Source organism: Homalodisca vitripennis, chromosome 1, assembly GCF_021130785.1.
Source record: "Homalodisca vitripennis isolate AUS2020 chromosome 1, UT_GWSS_2.1, whole genome shotgun sequence".
Lineage (NCBI taxonomy): Eukaryota > Metazoa > Arthropoda > Insecta > Hemiptera > Cicadellidae > Homalodisca > Homalodisca vitripennis.
In genome coordinates, this window is record NC_060207.1 from 106,271,101 (window position 1) to 106,291,656 (window position 20,556).

At 32.1% G+C, this 20,556-nt stretch overlaps 1 protein-coding gene across 1 annotated transcript in view; it reads left to right on the forward strand.

The window, feature by feature from the left end:
• Nucleotides 1–20,556, forward strand: part of LOC124368632 (SCY1-like protein 2) — a 156,129-nt gene that overhangs the window by 85,658 nt on the left and 49,915 nt on the right. Inside the window, exon 3 of the mRNA XM_046825871.1 lies at nt 385–505. Coding sequence (XP_046681827.1) covers nt 385–505 — 121 coding nt within the window. The remainder of the gene's footprint in view (nt 1–384; nt 506–20,556) is intronic.

Genomic DNA, 20,556 nt, shown 5'->3' on the forward strand with positions numbered 1-20,556 from the left:
AAAATTTGCACTTTTATCGGAATCACCCTGTATAGTGCTATGATTATGCATAAAACCCCTCCCTACCATTGGATGTTACTCATTCTGTTCTTACGCAAGTCTGAAATACTACATTGCATAATATTCAATATATTCACACTCTTGGCAATGGCTTATGTTTAGATAGCAATCACTCATGTTCATTTTTCTAAAGCTAAGAAGTAAATATGAAGTGTTAAACTCCATTTAAAAATGGTATATACGTAACAGTTTATACTCTGAAATATATTTATTTATAAATCGTTGAGCTGGATAAGAACTTATAAAATGTAGCTTGTATGTATAATAATTGTAAACAAATAATAATTGGGTTATTGGTAGTAACTGTTTGATTGTTGTTGGTAGATCACGGAAGCGCTGTCGTTCCTCCACTACTCGGGTCACGTACTGCATAGGAACGTGTGTCCAAGTAGTATTCTTGTCACCAAGAAGGGAACGTGGAAACTGGGCGGACTCGAGTTCACTGGTGAGTGATGGTTTATATTGTAACCTAGCTATTTTTTGCACCGATGTTTTTGGAAATGTTCATTTGTCGATGAACAAAACGTCAGATATCACTTATCACATATCATTATCAGCGTTAAAGTATTTAGTTACCCAAAGAAATAATTTAACAAAAGTATAGAACCTGTGTACGTTTAGAAATTTAATACAGCATGCTGTCAACACTTACAAGAACATCTACACTGAACAAATACGAGATACTTACTTATCTACAAAGAAATGTGTGTATTCAATATTTAAAGAAATCGTAATCTGAATACACGTTAAAATAATTTGTAGACAAATGTATAGACTTTAGCCTTTTAGTACGATTAAAAGAGAAATGACATAGGATTTTGATGGGTGTCTTTGTTGTCACCGATACAATCATTTGTTATTTATAGCCCGTTTTTAAAAAGGTTAATATGTTATCATCTCAATATCCATTTTAATATAGTTAAACAACTGTATAGTGTTCGTGATAGAAGCACTTACCAAATTATAAAATTTGGCCCAGTAGTTTTGGAGTCAAAGTATAAGTATTTTAGGAAAATCCATATAAATTAAAATTCTTGACCAATTAAGGACATTAACAATATTCTGTTATCAATGATATAAAGTATAATATAATAATATATATTATATAATAAATATATTTATATAAACCATTTTTGGAAAGTGTTTGCGTACTCAGCTTATGATTGTGAGCTCTGTTCTCTCTTTGAGTACCATCTTAGTATAAGGACTACACGTAACTACTAAAACTGTCCAGTATAAGATATCATAGGCTATAACTTAATCACAAACTATCTCCTCAAAATTATAAGGTTGTGTATTCTCTTGTTCCAAAATTATTGATTTCGTGCTTCTACTGATCCGGCCTTAGTAATGAAAAAACTAGTAATTAGAAATAAAAAAATAATCAGTTCTTAAAAACTTGTCAAACTATACAAAACTGACACTACTATAATGGGTTGTCTTCGTATAAGCAAGTGATTAAGTGATATCAACAGAATCTAAGTGATAATCAGTCTTAATGTTAGGTTAGTGTATTTGAGAGTAAGGTAGTTAAGGTTTCTCACTCTGAACTCCCTGAACTTCCTCATTAATTAAAAAGAAAGTTTTTGTTGAAGTTCTTAAAATTATTTTTTCAATCTTTTGAAAATCTCAAATCTTTTCGAAATTTTAACAGTTGTGTATGAGGAGTACGGTTTTGTGTTATCCTTGTCGCCGTTGTTAACATGAACTAACGAATCCCCTGCTTTGTGATACACTAATAATATAATTTAAGATATAATCCCAGTGGAGTTTTCCTGTACTTAAGCCGATGTTTTCTTCCCGTCCAGTGATCCCACGCCATGGTTTACACCTCGCCAAGTCGGATCTAGATTAAGATCCCAGGTAGTGTGCAAACCCTAGACTCAGCACTTAATCACATTAAACGCTTAAGTGCCGCACAGCCGTACTTACTAATAGCAAAACAAGTATGATGCTAGGCATGCTTTAATCTACCTTATATCATCAAACATATTGATTTCAAGCTTTTATTAACAAACATATCATAGTGCGTTTTGAATGTTTTCGTTTTGCTGGTGAGCCACATACGGTGAAAATATTTAATTTTTAGTGTTTTGAAAATTCTGGAGTATTTATAACATATTTATACTTTGCAATATTCTTTGAAACAATGTACAAAGTAAAGCACAAACGAAACTCGTACGCTGAAATTTTTAGTGCTTCATTTCAATGCAAGAATATGTAATCCCCGCATCATAACTCATTTACAGGCGATGATCATGCAAGTGTGTGTATTTATCATAATTTATCAGTTATTAGTTTTATAACAGGCATTAATTTACTCAAAAACATAGGCTAACAACCAAGCTCGCTTTGCTCACAGGTTAGATCAGCCGTTGGCTTCGGATTTGGGATTGCGATTATTTTCGTACGTCTCAGCGTACTTCTTCAGACGTAACATTGTATAAGTATTTACAAAAATGTTATTATTAAACTAACTAGAAAATAGAAATAAGAAAAGATAGCTTTAATTGAATAATAAACAGTGGAAAAATACCTCGCAGCTGATGTTTCATCAGAAATGCCAAAGAGTAAAAAAAAAACAAATTATTTGAAAATAACGAAGTTTCAAACCCTAGGAAATTTTGATATAAGTAGATGAGCAGTTTCGGTCCTTCTCAAATTAAATCTATTTATATTTTCGTTGGCACGTTATGCGACAATATTGATGCCTTTTAATTTATAAATTTTCAGTTTTGTTTTGATTGTGTTCCCTGGAATGTACAGTGAGGGGCTTGTCATCTCTATGAACAATATTATAACGGTGACCTGTCATTCTAATGCAAAGACGTTTTGCCATTATATTGTTTATTACAAAAATTACACTTTAGCTAATATATTATTAGCTATTATTATGTTGCTTGAATTTCAATCAATAGTTCCTGTAATTCGATACGTTTTATTAGTTATGTTACTGCTGAAATTTTTACTAGAGGCTATGATTTTGCATAAACAACAACGTGATTTTTGACAGGGCTTGCAACCGCTTATAATCCATGGTTTTTTCATATTGGTTTGGACTAACAAATTTTAAAGGTGTTTTGGTTTCTAAAGATATTAGGTGGTTTTCAAAATATATCTTCTTTAGTTTCCGATGATGATTCTTTAATATAAAAACCAGTTTTGATAATAATAATACTGTTTATTTTGTTAAGTCTTAGTTAGAATTCGGTAGTAAATGTTGATTCGTCGAGAGGAAAATATTTGTTATAATTAAAATTTCTCAGCCTTATAATATTATTTTTGCTAGTTTGTCAGGATAATTTAACTTTATGAATGTGTTAGCTAATTTGTTAATATAATTTATGAAATCTGACTTTTTCCTACATAAATTCTTTGCTCGAATGGCTAAACTTTTTGGAATACTCTTTTTTACGTGTATAGGGTGGCAGCTAGTATATTTAGGTATTGCATAGTGTTGTTATCTTTAACCCGAATTTTGGTTTTAAGCAAGCCTTCTTCTAAAGACACTTCAACATCTAGGAAGGCAATGATCATATTTTCTAGTTAGTTTAATAACTCAATTTTTGTAAATATTTATACAATGTTAGGTCTGAAGGAGTACTGACTTACGAAAATTTATAAAGAGTTTAACAATATTTGGTTGTTTATTTTTGTATGAATTGAATTCATATTGAGATACATATATGCACATGGTCCTTTCTGTATTTTAGGTTTGTGAAGAAGCCATTGTTAGGAAATTATAGAATTCAAGAATAAAAATGAACTGGGTGTAGTTATTTTGATATGAGAGTACCTCGTGCTGTATGTGGAGGTCCATTCACTAACTCAGCATAGTGAGAGTGGATGCGTGTGTCGATCCGAACTTGACGCTAACGCTTTGAAAGGGGACCAAAATGAAGTTTGTTTAATGTTAACCACTTAAAGAGGGAGTTTTAAGAGAACTTCTCTTTAATGTATCCCAAGAAGAGCACGAAAGTGCGGCAAACTTTAAAGAGTGGGACGTTGGTCGCTGTGACCAAGAGCTGAGATGCTTCAAGGGATTATTGAAACAACTGACTATTGCAGCGTCGGGTTGTGTTTGAATTAGTTTCAACAGGAGTATATAACATTGCTTGGGCATTCCTTTTTATCCCTCAAGCGTGGTGACATACCGCCTCTGGCCACATCCAATAGGATGTTCTGATAACAGCTACGTCACTTTTTCAGGTCACCTACTCCAATTAGGTAGCTACTGGTGCTACTAACCAGCAAGAAGTGAACCGTTCTGTGCCAGATGATGTTAGACCTGTTTCATCTTCTGGGGTTTTCTATGAATATTCTGAAACAAATCAAAATCTTGGACTCATCGAAGTCCTGAAGACCAAATTATATATAGTATAATATATTTCGCCTAAGACTAGCTAACTCTCGGATCATAAAGAATAGAATTACGAGTGTGAATATAAACCTTAAAATAACTAATATAGCTGTGATAACGAAAATTACAAAAAATGTGGATTGTTTATTTCTGCTAAACGCAGATTATATGAAGTGCGGTATAGCCACGGTAGTCTAGGAGTTTGTGCGATTAAATCTGTAATAAAAATGAAATGTTGCAAATAGAGGTATACAAAACACACGCCAAAGATCATTATTACTTTAACACTACAACGTAACCAATGCCGAGGTCAAGAATAGTACCAGCAGAAGTTAAAATAGTACTTTAATAAAAATTATTTTCATGACCTATAAAACTTTGATCTAAATCGGTTAAACACACTAGCTAAGCAATTTGGACGTTATATTTTAGGCTAAGAGTGCTGACAACCTTTTTTTACTAATATCGACAGTTTATATACCTAAACTTAGAAGTAAGTATGTAAAATGTTTATGCAATTCCCGTTATTGTAGCTCTATTAGTTACTTTGTGGTTAACATTCAAACTCTGGTATCTATACTACGAGTATTTGATCCGATAATTGTTTGCAACGGCCATGCCAGTGGCACTGGAAACGACAATACATTTGTGAGAAACTACAATTCATATAGACCGGAAAATGGGGATGTTATATGAAGATAAATACAAGTTACAGAAGTAACAGAGGCGAATATGTGTGCTAGCTGAAAAGAACTTAGAAACGCGAAATCTCCAATGCTTACCCGAAATCGGGAATTTCCTTTGTTTAATAAAATAAAAGACACTGCCTAATTGTATTAAAATGATTAATAATTAGGTACTTAAATTTAGTTGAAATTGCTTAGCTTTTTTCTAATATTTATTTACCTTTACATGTTAAAGTACAGTACATACTGTCTGACCATGCTACATTGTAACATTCGTTTTTACAAGTAATATCGATAGAGTAAAGGCTGATTCCAATTACTGAAAGCCTAAAAGTGACAAAAACTATTTTAAAGCTCCAATATTTTTTGATACGGGTGGAGGGGGAGTGGGGATGGAAGTGTAATAGAGGTGTGTGCACTGGAACTAATGGAGTTAAAGGCCTTTGAAAGCCAGAACCGGGTTATAACGCTCCGTTTGACAATTTTCAGTAAATGACATTCCACTGTAGGCTTCCATCTCGTGGTATTGATAGTAAACACCCTTTCCTTGTTTGAATAACATTATACTGATAAAAATCTTGGTTTCGGGATTGGCGCAGAAGCTACCCAAATACTTCAAAACCACAGATTAGCAGCAACTCAGTGATTGTACCAGTCATCACGACTGTTGACAACCAATCATTTGTAATGTTAGGTTCGTCTAATCTGGCCATATAAAACAAAACGTTCTGGCGTACAAACATTTCGCTTTGAAACAAAATCTTACTAATCTTAACCTTTTTGAAACAGCTATTTCTACAATCAAAATCACAATAAATAATGAGAATTTTTTGTTATAATATGACTTAGAGTGTCCTGTCTCGACATGAAAATAAATATGAACAAAATATAAATACTTATAATTAATTTATTTACTCTCAATCCCCACACTGCTTGTTTTACCAGAACGTAAAATTTCATTGCACCAAATATGTTCAGTTTTATGCTCGAACAACATGATTTTATTAAGTTATAAGCAGACTTTTGAAGCAAGACTTATTAAAAAAGATTTTTAAGTTTAGAAGATAGAAACTGTTAAAATACAGGGAATTATTAATACAGGAATAGGAGCTTTATTTATACTTTATATCATTTCACGGCATGTTCCATATATTACTCAAAGAAATAAATACATAGTATATATTTTTCAAATAGGTAGATTTATTCTAACTATGTGTTAGTGTAAGCTCTTGAAAAAGTTAAATCATATATTTGTATATTATAGGAACTGAAATCACAGTTTGATGTAATGTCTATGACAGGTGAAACATAACTTAATTTATCTTGTAGTAATCTCTTTGTAAGTTTTCTCAAATTTCATAATTTTTTTAATTTATCTGTTACAGTACGGTACATATAATGTAATATAATTAGTTATTATTCAATTAAAAATATCTAGAAAAACGCAATTTATTCAATAATCAACACTGGCAAGAAAAACATTTCATGAGTTGTAAAAAGGTGCTCACATTTAAATTTGGATTTTAAATGATAATATGAACTGCATAAACTGTAAAATTCAAAAAATTAAAATTAATTATTGGTGTTTGTATTTTTAGCTATTCCAAAGTTCTCATCTGGAGAGAAAAAAATAGATTTCCACAACCTAGTGTTTTACCTTTTGTAACAGTAAAAGTGTCCTCATTGCTGAAAATACAAAAGTAATCGGACAAGAATTTTATGAAGATTCTTGGAGCGATTTGAAAGGATTAAATTTTGTACCACTAGTGAATAATCATGCATTATCCAATTTACCTTTTGCAAGTCATTTCGTAATCAAAGGTTTCATCGGCAAACACTTTTAAATGCCTCCCAAAATTATACTTAATATTGGTAATGTGTGATCAATTACTATTGGTATGGAAAAATATGTTAATAAGATATTTACAGTTATAGGAAGAGCTGTAGAACCCATCGTACCGACCCTGTTTAATATACCCAGCTCCCTCAAACAGGTAGATTGGTCGGACTCCGTAACTCTCATAGCTTCTGAGGTGATATTTTGGTACACCTGGGGGATGTCTGGTATACTGGAGGGTAAAAACTTGGCCGACCAAAACATTCATATTGATACGGTACCTCGGAAAAAGTGTATTATTATTATTTTTTTAAGTATCCAAGTTATGAATTCTAAACTTAACAACTGTACGCCGTGTTAAGACGGCCACTTTATGGCCCAAGTGATTGAGAGTACACATTGACAATGCGATTTCACTAACTAATGCTATCAACTTATTATTGTTCTTCCGTAACAGAACCAGTTGTAATGACTGAAATCTCGGTAATCGGCATCCTTCATAGGAGTAATAAATGTTTTGACTCACTCATTAGCCTATCATTTATCATGTATGGTTGTTTGTAGGAGAATTGAGATAATAAGTCGATTGATAAAACAAACGCGGTACTTCTGGCTTTGATAACAATCAAACGACCTCTTGCCAACCCTTTAAATTCAAATATTTATATGATAATCACAAGATGTAGAAAATTTGTAAGCTCATACACTGTGCTGTTTTAATGGAACTTGGGTTGAATTACTTGGATGTTGCTCTAACGTATGTCTCAGAAAATACGATTTGTTTTAAGGACAGAAATGGAATAGTAGACGTATTTGAACTGTTGCATTCGTATCTCTATTACATCTTTTAACGCCAATTATTGTTATTAATAAAAGGAAATTGAAGCAAATAGAACTAGTTTAAAAAATTCTAATGACTGAAATTCCTGCTCTAATGCCCCAGAGAGTGGTGTAAGTGAAGGATCTAAGGCAGGAGCTGCCGGCTACACTATACTCGACACAGCTCGCCGTGACTGCCAGTAATTAGTCAGGCATGACGTCAGCGACCACAATTTACCCGCCATTTTGTGATAAGCACTGCGAGTGGCGGCATCTGTCGTGCATAATTCAAACCACTTTACACTCCCTTTGTCTGCTCGACTGTCATCTTTACCTGAGAATCCTTACTAGCTGTGTTATTTATGTTGTTTATGCCGTACAAGCAACAACGCTTTAAAACTTCCCTCATGTAATAACTGATAGTCTATACATTCATTAGATGATGGCTTTGAAATCGTGTCTTTCAAATGTAGTCCAAAGCGTAATTAGATATTTTAACGAGTACATATGTTATTGAAGAATGCATTACCTAAGTCCTCTTAACTTTTTAATACTATAGTGTCGTGATTGAGGGTACAGTACTAAATAATTAATGTAATAGAAGGAAACAAAGAAAATAGAAGGATAGATTCCAAAAACATTATCTGAAAGCCGATTCTAACGATAATTGTTGTACTTGCCTGTTTTGACTGCTGTGTGACACAATTGTATATTGACTGATTGTTATCAGTGAGTCATTCAAGACATTGAATATAATAGGAAGATATTGATGAACAAACGTGGCTTTCTCACTAGCCGGTGTCAACATCCATTCTCATCCTCGAGGATTATTCTCCGTTGCAGGATGAAAAGTTTTACCCCCTTCTTTTCATGTCCAGTTATGCCATCTGCCCAGAGCCCATTCAGTTTGGGGTGCAATATCCGATAGCTATAATATCCAAAAACGGATATGTACTTATAAATGTTTCTGGGCCCGCTATTTTCACCAATATAACATCTATCTATAATGCTTTGATAAAAATTTGTAGAACTTTTCGTGATAGAAAAGTAGAATATGTCTGTAAGCGGCCAAAAGTAATTTACTAAAGCAGGTAAACCAAGTAATAAAATTAAAATGTTAGTGTAGTACCAGTGTACGAAGTACAGTAACTACAACACGTACTTCAGTTTAATATTTATTGTTACTGACCTTAACTCTGCACTTGTTGGTTGTACTATAGTAAAGTTGCAATATTGCCTGAAAATGTAGTTGAAGTTTTATTTTTACATATGTCTGTGTTTTTGTGGTAGTTTAGTTTTCCGCCACCAAACTCACCATTACAAACACTCTAAAGAAAAGCAAAATTAGTTTTATTGTTCTGTATTACTACAGCAGCACAAGTCTATTACCGGTTATATTGCGTTATCTGCCCCCAAAACTTGAACTATTTTCTACAAAGTGAAGGAGAGTTTATTATTTGTAATCAGACTCACTAGAAGATTGTTACGGGTTATGTCCCATATCGAGGAATATTTTTAGTCACAGCATTGTTGGATAAATTTGATCAGCCCTATATAAACTTTTATTCGATAACCTAATAGTTTGGAAACTAGATATGGTTTCTAATCTTGTTTTACTTTGTGTAATCATACAGATTTTTAGCGCAAAAATAGCTGCTGCTTTTGCTTATTGAGTTGGTCCATGAAGTAATGGTTTCTCGTAACCTTGTAACAGGGATCTGACAGATCACTTGGCGCACAATATAACTTCTTTTAATTCAAACGATGACTTAAATTCCAATTCACCTTCCGGTTAGTGCAGCGTCTTAACCCTGTCTCATTGAATAAACCCTTCTCACGCTACGTTATGTGTAAAAACTCGGTTTATACACTAGCTTTGTATTCATGCCACAAACATCGTAGTGCACTCAATTCTGCACCAGAGGAGACAATGAGAATATCTATTTACCTAGATTACACTTGATTGTGTAGTCAGGTATCTTTGATTTCGAAACGATGCAAAGAATTCGTTTAGAGATTTTTCGTCGCCGACCGTTTAGATATCTTCAGAAGAACATGATTCAAGTCTGTGACAGTGTCAGAGGTGAATCGGGGTTTAATTCATCATTTGAATTGAATAAACATTTTCCAACATAGCTACGTACCTTTAATTAATTAAATAACAGTGTGTTGACAGAAAACGTAGTTTCACCTTTACTTAATAAATATATACAACACTAAAAATGTTCACTCTTGATTGCGCAATCACAATGTTAATAGTGATTTATCGTATAAGCGTATACACTTTTAATATGAAATAGAGAAAGCAGGAATAATTTTACATAACCATTCATAAAAAATTAAAAAGAGAATATTAAAAAGTACCTGCATGAAAATCAAATGCATTTTATTTGTCCCGTTTTTCAACCTCTGCGCTGGTCATAATTAGTGTTTGTGTTTTGTTTTCTTACCTTCCAAAGGCCTATAGTTCTATTTTAGACGTCCATCGGGTTATTTGTTGTTCATTTTCTTTCATCCAAGTCATAAGTTTTCCATTCTCCATTTTGAAAATTTTAGAACACCTTTCATAGTTTCAAGTAAGATTTTGTACTCAAATAAAGATCTATTTGATATATCAACTATATCAATAACATAACTGTTTGAATCCTAAATTTTGTATTTTATTTGAGAGATTATTTTTTAAATTACTCCTCACCGTTTTAATCAGTTTTTATGATTCTTTCATGTGTATATGCTATGCAAAACACAGTAGTTACTGTAGTTGGTTTAGCGACTCACACATGCAGTAACACATGTTGTCATATCGTCTCAATGGTACCTGTTTCAGTGAAGTTCATCTTAGACGTGAAAATGTAGCACATTTAGATCTAAATAAAAAATATGAACATAAAAATAACCCTGTCTTTATTACATCCAAGAAACGGCTAATAAAATAGAGTGGATAATACAAAAAATCTGTACTGTACTCAAACTAGCCCAAAATTAGGAGGAATTTTCAAAACTAGTAAAGGAGTACATTTAAAGTTTACAAACTTCATGTACTTGTAGCTCACTCCACGTTGGGAAACATAATTCTTAATACCTATATCACATTAGACATATAAAACATCAGGATACTAAAAAAACCATCTATAGCAGAAAATGAAACAAAAAAGTACTTGTACAGTACTTTAATTCCATACGATTATCCAAAAATCATAAGAGAAATCTTAAAATAATCAAGAAGGAGATAAACTCAGCAAATGTTATCTCAAACCTGGCAGCCTATGATAAAGAAGCCGTATTGTTCGCTGATTTGGTAATTATTCAGTGGCCGGTTAAGCTTCAACTAATCATGGTAAAACTCCTCTTCCAGGCACCTATCGTATTGCTCTACAGGGCTAGATATTTCAAAGTTTGGATCGTGTAAGCATTTTTTTACGTTTTGGTGCAAACCGCAAAATCTGGATGATACCTCTTATCATAGTATTATGAAATAGTACATTTCATTACAAATCTCGAAAGGGACCTATGCGGGGTGAGATTGCATTTACGGGCGAGGCGAAACCGAGCACAAAAAATGTTGTTGAACCCCACAATAGAACTTTTGAGACGTATATTCACAACCCAAAAAGCTCGTAAAATCTTTTAATACACTACCTGACATTTGACAGTCTAGTAAATATTCTGATATAAAGAAATTCAATACTATTTTATAATGAATTTGGGTGTTAAAATCTCAACTTTTTGAACTAGTGCTCCTGTTGGGCAAACCGTGGATTCCAATTTTATACAAGAAAAGAGATGTTTACATAGAAAAAGAATTGCTTACACAAGGAAAGTAATGTTTAGGAGGGATAAAATCAGCTAACTTAGTTACAAGAGATGACCTTACAGTTCTCAGGTCTATTGGAAAATATCCCACTAAAATACCGAGTGATGGAATAAAAATATGGATTCAAATTGATTATACAGCTTCTTTTCTTAGTTTTTTAATCGCTACGTATATAATGTATATAAAAGGTAAAATCCTCACTCTCTCATCACTAGTTCTCCAACTTTTAGTTTCTCTGATATTTTAGATCATTCATGTTTGGCACACGTGAATTATCTAAAATTTAGATATATTATATAAAATATCTAAAATGTCCTCTTGACTTAAATAAAGACACTAATGCATTGTCATACAGATTTATAGGGGTTTTAATGGAGTTGCAACCCATCGAAGAACAATATTTTTTGTTATATTTTCTTATGTCCTACAACGATGAAATTTTACAGTCTTATGGCATCAACAGACAAATAAAAGATTTAGCATGATGATAAACTATCAATAAGGGTTTTAATGGAATTAAAACCCCTGGAAGATATGTATTTTTTTTATTTTACACAAACACATTTATTGTTTTAGGAGCAGCTGTTATTTTCTTATTTTGTAAAAATAACGAAGATTTAAGTCAGCGAAATGAAAAAATTAAAGTGTTGCTGATTGTTTAAACCTCTGTTATAAGTTACTAACGAAAACAATCATTTGATGCGCCAATTTAAAAATAAAAAACCACTATTATATGTGTAATATGATATGAAAATATGTTTCTTGTATAATCTAACAGATGTTTAGATTGTAAACGGTACTTTCCGCAGTATAAGAAGGTATTTTCGGTGGAATCAGTATTATAGAGTAACTCTTTGAGATATTTTATTTAAATATTTACAAAAAACTATTCTTTACAAGTTTATTTATTTCAGTAATGTTGCTTCCAGACCACACAATTATGAATATAGATCCTTTGTAAAATGCTAACCCTTAATTCATCATTCTTGCTGTAACCTCTCCAATATTACTGAAAAAAATTATTTAGATTTATTTCTTGAATTAGTGCTTGTATTTTCCAACCATATACTTAAGATGAGGCTTTTAAGGGAAGAATCGTCTAATAAACATAACTAGAATTTGTACTAATCTACGGCAGACAACTGTTGGAGCAGCGGCTGAGGGTGGGGATCGGGCATGTCATCCTGACAGTTATGGCGTAGGCGTTATCGCCACTCGGCGCGGCTTAGTTACTAATCCAGTAATATTTCGGTGAAACAAATTACTGCAACAAACTTCCTGAAGTTCGATGGCTGAAGGTTTAAGATTCACTGGAATGAGTAGTTTTGAAAAGTCTAAATATAATTTGTATGGTCTCTGAGAATTATCTGATGCGATCATTCCTACAACATTTAGTAGTTTTATTACAACAATTTTTACTATCTTCCAGTGCAAAATATACGGGGAAGAAAACATTGTTTTCCTACAAGAAAAACTATTTAATTAAGATAATTTTAGGAATTTCAGCTTGCATATTTTCTAAAATACGTCAATATATGTCTGTGTGTATATATGTACACTTATATGTTTAAACATAGTACCGAATTTGTTCAAATTTCGCTTAATTCTAACAGAACATTTACTATATTATTTCATTCCTACCACGATTTTGGCTTCCATACTTTAGAATAAATGTTTTACACCACAACTGTGTTTCAATTTTTGCTCAGTACAATATATGCAGAATATCTTAATTTTTATTAACTATGGAATATAACTTAACATTTCTATAAAACTTTTACATTTATTATGTATTTTTGGAATTAAATAATCAAGGAGGTTTTATAAAATTATATTTCGTTAAAAAAATATATTACGTGGAATGTAGCTAATCATCTTCATTCATAATTTCCATGCCATTTTGTATTATTATTGTTAGTATTGTACTTGTTAGTAAATTTGCAATATTTCCATCTTTTCTTAGGTAAATTCAGCTGTTTAAGGGATTAAATATTCATATCAGTAGATAAGTTTTAATAAGCTTTGCCAAAAAAACCAAAACTAAAAACAAACTGAAATGTTCAACGGCAGTCGTTCGATAATATATAATTAAACATAGCTTGTTTCAGACTTATGATGTACACCTTAAAAGATGCTGCCTTCATCCTTTGATAAATTTAAAAAGGCATTCTTCCCTTATACATTCATAAACACATATTTTCCAAATACCTTTCTCTGGGCTTATTTCAACATTACCAGCAAAATAAAGGAAAATAATCGGGGAGAAATCATAATAAAAAGGAGAGAAACAAAATTACAAAAATACTAGTGCCCAAAAGGCAGATTTTTTTAAATTCGCCAAGCCTCCACTTATGCGGTGAGTGGGTACCACCCCAACATATGACGAACACATTTTTTTCAGAAACGAACTACGTTAAAAATTACAAGAAACATAGTTTTAACGTGTCATAACTCATATTTTTCAATACTGAATTACAACAATTTTCAGAACGTTACTGCAAGTTTCTTTCAATTTTACCCTATAGTATGACTCAAAATTAAAGTTTAATTAGATTTTCCTAAAATTCTTATCTTTCCTTAAACCCCTTGTATTTAACATTAACATTTTCCCGCGGCTTCGCACACAATTCCGCAGGTTTTGCTCTTGTATGAGCACTTCTGGTTCGAGTGAATTAAATTTCCGACGCCAATGTTGAGTTTGCCCTTTTCCCACGACCAAGAAAATATGTTAAAAAGTGTATATGGTCATTTTAATTTACTCCGATCTTAGCATTTGTTTGTTCCAAAGCTGATTTCGCCTCTATTCCGATAAATAAAATCTATACATACTGAAAATATACAACTCTAAGAAGCCTACTTTTGCCAAAAGACTACTTAGGTAGTTTTCATAACATTCTTTAGATTCATAGTAAAAGTTTGACTACATTGTCTTTATGTCTGAACTGCTAGCAGTTCCCGCTGTTTTGCACACAATTTAGTACGCGTTGCACGTTTAGGATTACTGCTCGTTCGAATGAATTACATTTCTGACGCTAATATTGATTTTACCCTATTGTCACTATCATGAAAATACGTCAAAAGTTTATAATTATGACCATTGTAATATTCTTCGTTCTTAGTGTTTTGTTTAATAGTTTATTGTGTTTTGTTTCTCGACTAAGACAAAATATTATAACACAATTCAGAGAAGCCGACTTCTGTCAAAAGAGAACTAAGAAGAGTATTATATGTCTTTAAATTTATAATAAACGTCTTTAAATATTTTATAACATTTAGAGCTTGAATGGGTACATTAGTTCAAAAAACAGTCCAGCGAAATTTCATTTACGTAGTTCTTGTCGAATGCTTCGAAGGGAGTCTTCAGAGTCAAAATCTGACTTTCTTATGTGTTAGGACATTTTATGAGGTAGATTAGTACTTACCTAATCACTAAAATCTAAATCGATGCTATAAATTATGGCTACATTAACTCACTGTAAAACTAATTGAAAATAATAAACAATGTTAACACAGAACAGATAAAACACATTAGGGTTGTTTAATGTGACAGGCTCATTAAATTAACTCATTATACAACTTTAGAAACCAATTTGGCCTTTATTCATCCCAGGAACCGCAGTAATACATATGTAAAACTTCAGTAGGCTACAGTCGTTTGTGTAGTTTACACGTGAAAACAAAACAAACAAAAAAGGCACTTTCAGAATTATAATATTATCAGGATAATTCAGAATAGAGAATTTAAAATAAGTTTTGACATTTTCAAGATGTTAATATATTTATATGTGCAGTAATAAAAGTCGTATATAAGAAAAACTAACACAATATTGTAACCACCTATTGTCTGCAATTGAACACAAAATTCAAAGAAATGTATCCAAGTCATGCAAGGCTCCTATAGTAGAGAGAGTATAGAGAGAGAGTATTTAGATTAAATACTTTCCGCAAACTAATGGTCAATATGCGATGTTTTGCAGTCCTACCACAGCGACAGACTGGACCAATGTTTAACGAGTCCTCTGTTATAAACCGCGTTAGCTTTAATAATAAAAATTAACCCTAGTTACTTTTGGAACCTTCCATATTGTCAACAACTACTTTATAACTTGTTTACATTAGTGATCAACCATGAGCGTTTGCATCCAAAATTGAAATATTTTACTCTACATATCAATAAAATTCTAAAATATGTTATGTTCTGTAATGTTCTTGCTAACTCTTTGTACAACTGAATAAAGATTCAATTTATGTTTCTCAATAGACAAATTTCAGTAGGCTACATTCTTCCAAACGTTTAAGCTAATAATATTGACAAAGACTGTTACACTTATAATTATTTAACTGTTTCAATATCGAAAAACTTATCCATCAATCAAGTCTATTGTTTCATATATTATTTTTAGTAAATTACTGTACAAATAAAATGTTTTTTTTTAATTGGCACTATATTTCGGTAAAAACGGTCTTCAGGTGCATAAATTATATAAAATATAAAAATATAAAAGAAATCAGTACAACAATTATATATATTTATAATGGCTTTTGGAGAGAAACATTATTTACAACATATAAGTTTGTAAGTCAGTTTAAGATGGCACAATGAGTGTTCGGTTGGATGTTTTTATAAGTGTTCAGTCATAACTGTTTAAGATAACTTTTATAAAGACGATCAGGGGCATCTCATAGTTAGGCCTAGGGAATAACTGTTAATACTATGAATGATGTACAGTAAGCATATGAAGTCACTGTTTCCTTAAGTCACTGTTGAAATGACAAATCACAGTGCCAAGGAAGCCCACCATTTGCAAGTACCTTATGTACGAGATTCACATCGTTCTCTATTAAACTTGGATTTATAACAGGATTTAAATAGTATTTACACTGCCTCAAATGTTTTAAATTCTTCACTGGCACAATCTGGAGTAAAATGCAGATATTAACTTTGCCTTTGCAATCTGCATTACACTACTGATCAAGCACTGTATAATTAATCATTCATAAAATTTAAATGCAAACAGGTGTTTTAGCCACCTTGTCGAACTTCAGTGCAAGTGTCAAGAGTTGTTTAGTGTCGGTTAAATTATGAATGGATTATGAAACATCTTACCTTTATACCGTATTTCATCCGGACCTCATATGATCATGGCAGTGTCCGTCCAAGGGATTGGTGAGCATTAGCGAAGTCCAACTTTCCGCAAGATCCCAAGGACGGATCATATCTCAACTTTAAATTTTGCACTCATGAAGCTGGCAAATTTTCTCTTCTGTTTTGTCGGTCTGGCTGTATGTTGTAGGTACGCGTGTTATTTGAAGAACACACTGGACTATTGGCTTAATATATTTAAACTTCTAGCAATATTGTTTGATCTTTTACATATTTACAAGACACATGAGAATAGAAATATGACGTATCTAATGTATAACTTGTGTGCTAGAATATGCGTAAAGTTTCTCATAATTATCACGTTGTATTACACACGCCATCATATACTCATGACTGCCAGTCGACCAGTTGAGTTGTGGACACGATTCAGTCCAATTAAACTGGAAACATGTTTAATGAAACAGATTTTTAGAATTCAACAACTGTGGCCGACGAAGTGTGTTGAAATGGACCGCAAATACAACCAGAATATATAACGGCTACCGAACTGCTGTCATTGAATAAACCCCGGACCGCCCCCCCCGCCCACTCTCATAAACAGCCCCGGGGAGTGGAGCTCGGCGGTTCGATTACATTAGTTTCCGAGCTTATTTCACAGCTGGCGATATACTAGGGGTTCCACACATGCTTCTTGGATACAGTTGGTTTGGGTTTTTTGTTTTTTGCCGAATTCAAATTTTATAATATGTGATTTCATCCCTACTATTATTACAGACTGATCCTCCTGCCTAGAGGTTTTTATAATAGCCTAACAACCTCACGTCGCAGTGGAAGGGTTAATTGAATTTTGGAAGAGTTTGTTACCGAACAATCTAAGGCGTCTTAACTTCACGTCTAGGTTACACATAGCCCAAGTGCAAGTCTTTCCAGTGCTATTTATGTCTGAATGATTTGTCAATACTTTGTCTTTTTACTGTACTAATTTATGTTGAATAAGACCCTCGCAGTGGCTTTTGGATCAGCGACACGCAGAATATGGGTAAACGAGGTTGGACGTCTCCATTTTTATAATACTAATTATAAATATAACTGTTTAGTACCAACTTAAAAGAGGTTCTTATAAAATATACATAAAATGGACTTTAAATGGAAAATATCTAGTTATATACACTTTTAAGCTAAATAATTATATAATTTGTTCAACTAGTCATGGCGAACAAATATTGTGTACTACAAAATATCCCGTGGATTTGCGGTGAAAGTAAAATTTCCCAGCTCACTTGCACAACTTGCTAAATGTATTCACTCTGCGAAGTAAGAAGCCATTCGTCAAATTGTGAAATACAAATTACGAACCCCTCATACAAATTAGTTACTACGAGTAAAGCACTAACAGGCACGTATATTCAGTACATTGAAATGAACTGTCTGAATAATTATTACAGTTACATAAAAATCAAACCTCACTGAAAACATTACTCGGCGTTGAGCCAATTCGTATATTGCCTTTTACAATTAACATCGTTCCCAGTAAAACAATACCACACACAGATGGCATTTATAGGCTGATGTTTTAACAGTTTAACTGTCAAATAAAGCTATTACAGTAACGACAAAACCCAATTCCAGTTACTGGTTAAACGGATGGGATTCAATTACTTTCTAATTTAGTTGTATCTTTCAATGAGTTTATAGTAAGAGAAGGATTGTTTTATTGGCAAATAAGTTGTAACTTTACTGGTCTTGTCAACAAGTGTGCTGTTTTCAGTTTTATAAATAGATAAAGATTAATTTGACAATTTACTTTGAAAGTTTAAAAGAAATCATTGCAAGTGGTGAATACAGTTAACAAAACCAAAACGCTTTTAACATTTTTATCTTCTTTAATGTATACTGTGGACATCAAATTAAGACATTATTGGTTTTAATTTAATTTGTATTTACCTTAACCTACTAGTGTATGTGATGATGGATTCACTAAATCCAAAATATATACATCACAATCATTACAAGTGTTAAAGGGGTTTTATTTTTTTTAAGACGTTATCTATCTATATTTTTTCATCTGTATGTTAAAAAGAATTTGCACATTCTGTAAATATCTTAATAAAATGACTTTACAAATTCATTTTATTGAAAATGTGTTAAAATAGACAGACCACATGAAGTCAGAGTAATATTTTATTCCTTAAAATAGTACCTTATCCATTTTATGAAATTTTTCATTTATATATGATAAACAATGGGTTCCATTATGGTGCATGTCACTCCAAAGGTTATCGCGAATATTTGTACATTGGTGTTATTGGTAACCATGATGACAACAAGAACATCTATAGCCGGCTTGGCCCCGCTTGTTATCCGTCGTGCAGGAACTCTCATCTGTACGTGTTATCTTCTAATTGACACTCGATTGCTTTAAGTTTCGATAAATTTTCTAAATATTTTTGTAAATTTTTAGTTTTTTAAATCATTTTTCCTGTTAAGTTGCATTTAAAACACAATATTACAGTCTCATTCATCTTTAACGCTTCTCTAAATGTGTTTTCAAACTTCTTGTTCATGTCCAGAAGATTTGTTTTGTCTCCTTTATTACATGAACATGAGTACAGTAATAGTTTCATACAAAATTCAAAATGTCATACAAGTAAAAATGGTCCCATATTTTATGTCATTCAATATTAGTGCAGTTCTTTCTCAGCTTGCCGTTGTCAGGAACTATTCAAGGGTGTATATTGGTCTTTTCAATAGGTAGTCTTGAAGTCCTTTCTTGAGTCGATTTCCTGATAGGTTTCTGATGTTTTCTGGGAGCATACTTTTGAGTTTACAGACAAATTCAATGATAAGACAGATAATTTCAGTTTTACAGACAAATTAAATGTATATCGTAAACATTTCAATACGTTTCCGTCCTTTTTAAACAACAACCGTACTGAAATTAGAGAACTTCCGAACTTCGTGTCTTAAGCATTCCAAATACGTATTTGATTATTATTACAATGGTTTGGCAATTTGAAATTCTCAACTAATTTTTTTAAGTTACTGGTGACATATTGATACCAAATTTCTAATGCATTTTTAGAGACCTGAAGATCCCCCATGTACGTGATATTTATTGTACGCAGTTTATTAAAAATCAATTGTGTTTAATATTGTTCAAAATAATATTTAAATGTTAACGTTTTTACTAAAACTACATACTTTTAATTTTTCTTTATCCAATGTGCAACAGTAATTAAGGAATAATAGAACCAAGTAATTGTAGTCTACCCCCTCAAACTATAAAAAAAGTCCTATTGTTTTTGCACACTTTGAAACTTTATGCCATTTCACTCATAAGGGCACTTTCAGGGCAATATCCTTATAAATGTGGACTAAACATGATTTTGTCTTGTCCTAAGAAGGCAGTGCAAGCAAAATTTTAAAGTGGATTCCAGTCAAACCATTATTTTGTGAGTAATCAACAAACAAACAAATAAGGAATTTTCGGCCCACCCATGGGGAGAGAATTTGCTTACGCTGAACCAAAACTCAATATTTGTTAAATGGAACTTAACAATACAATAATTTAAGAGTTTAAAAATGGAAGTTTAACATTAATTGTATTTTAATTTCATATATAATTTCAATTACATGTATTTAGAATTATAAATTATTTCTGTTTAGACTTAAGTTTACCCTATTACAATTTAAATTGTAAAAATTAATGTTTCAATAAAACCAAAAGGTTATTATTAAAAATAAACGTTAAATTTAGTAATTTGATTCATCACGACAGATGGTTTAAAAAATAACACATGAGTGGTGAGTGTAGTTTATTCTCAATGGTCGCAAGTTTAGTAATCAAAATACAACTTCAACACAATGAACAACAGG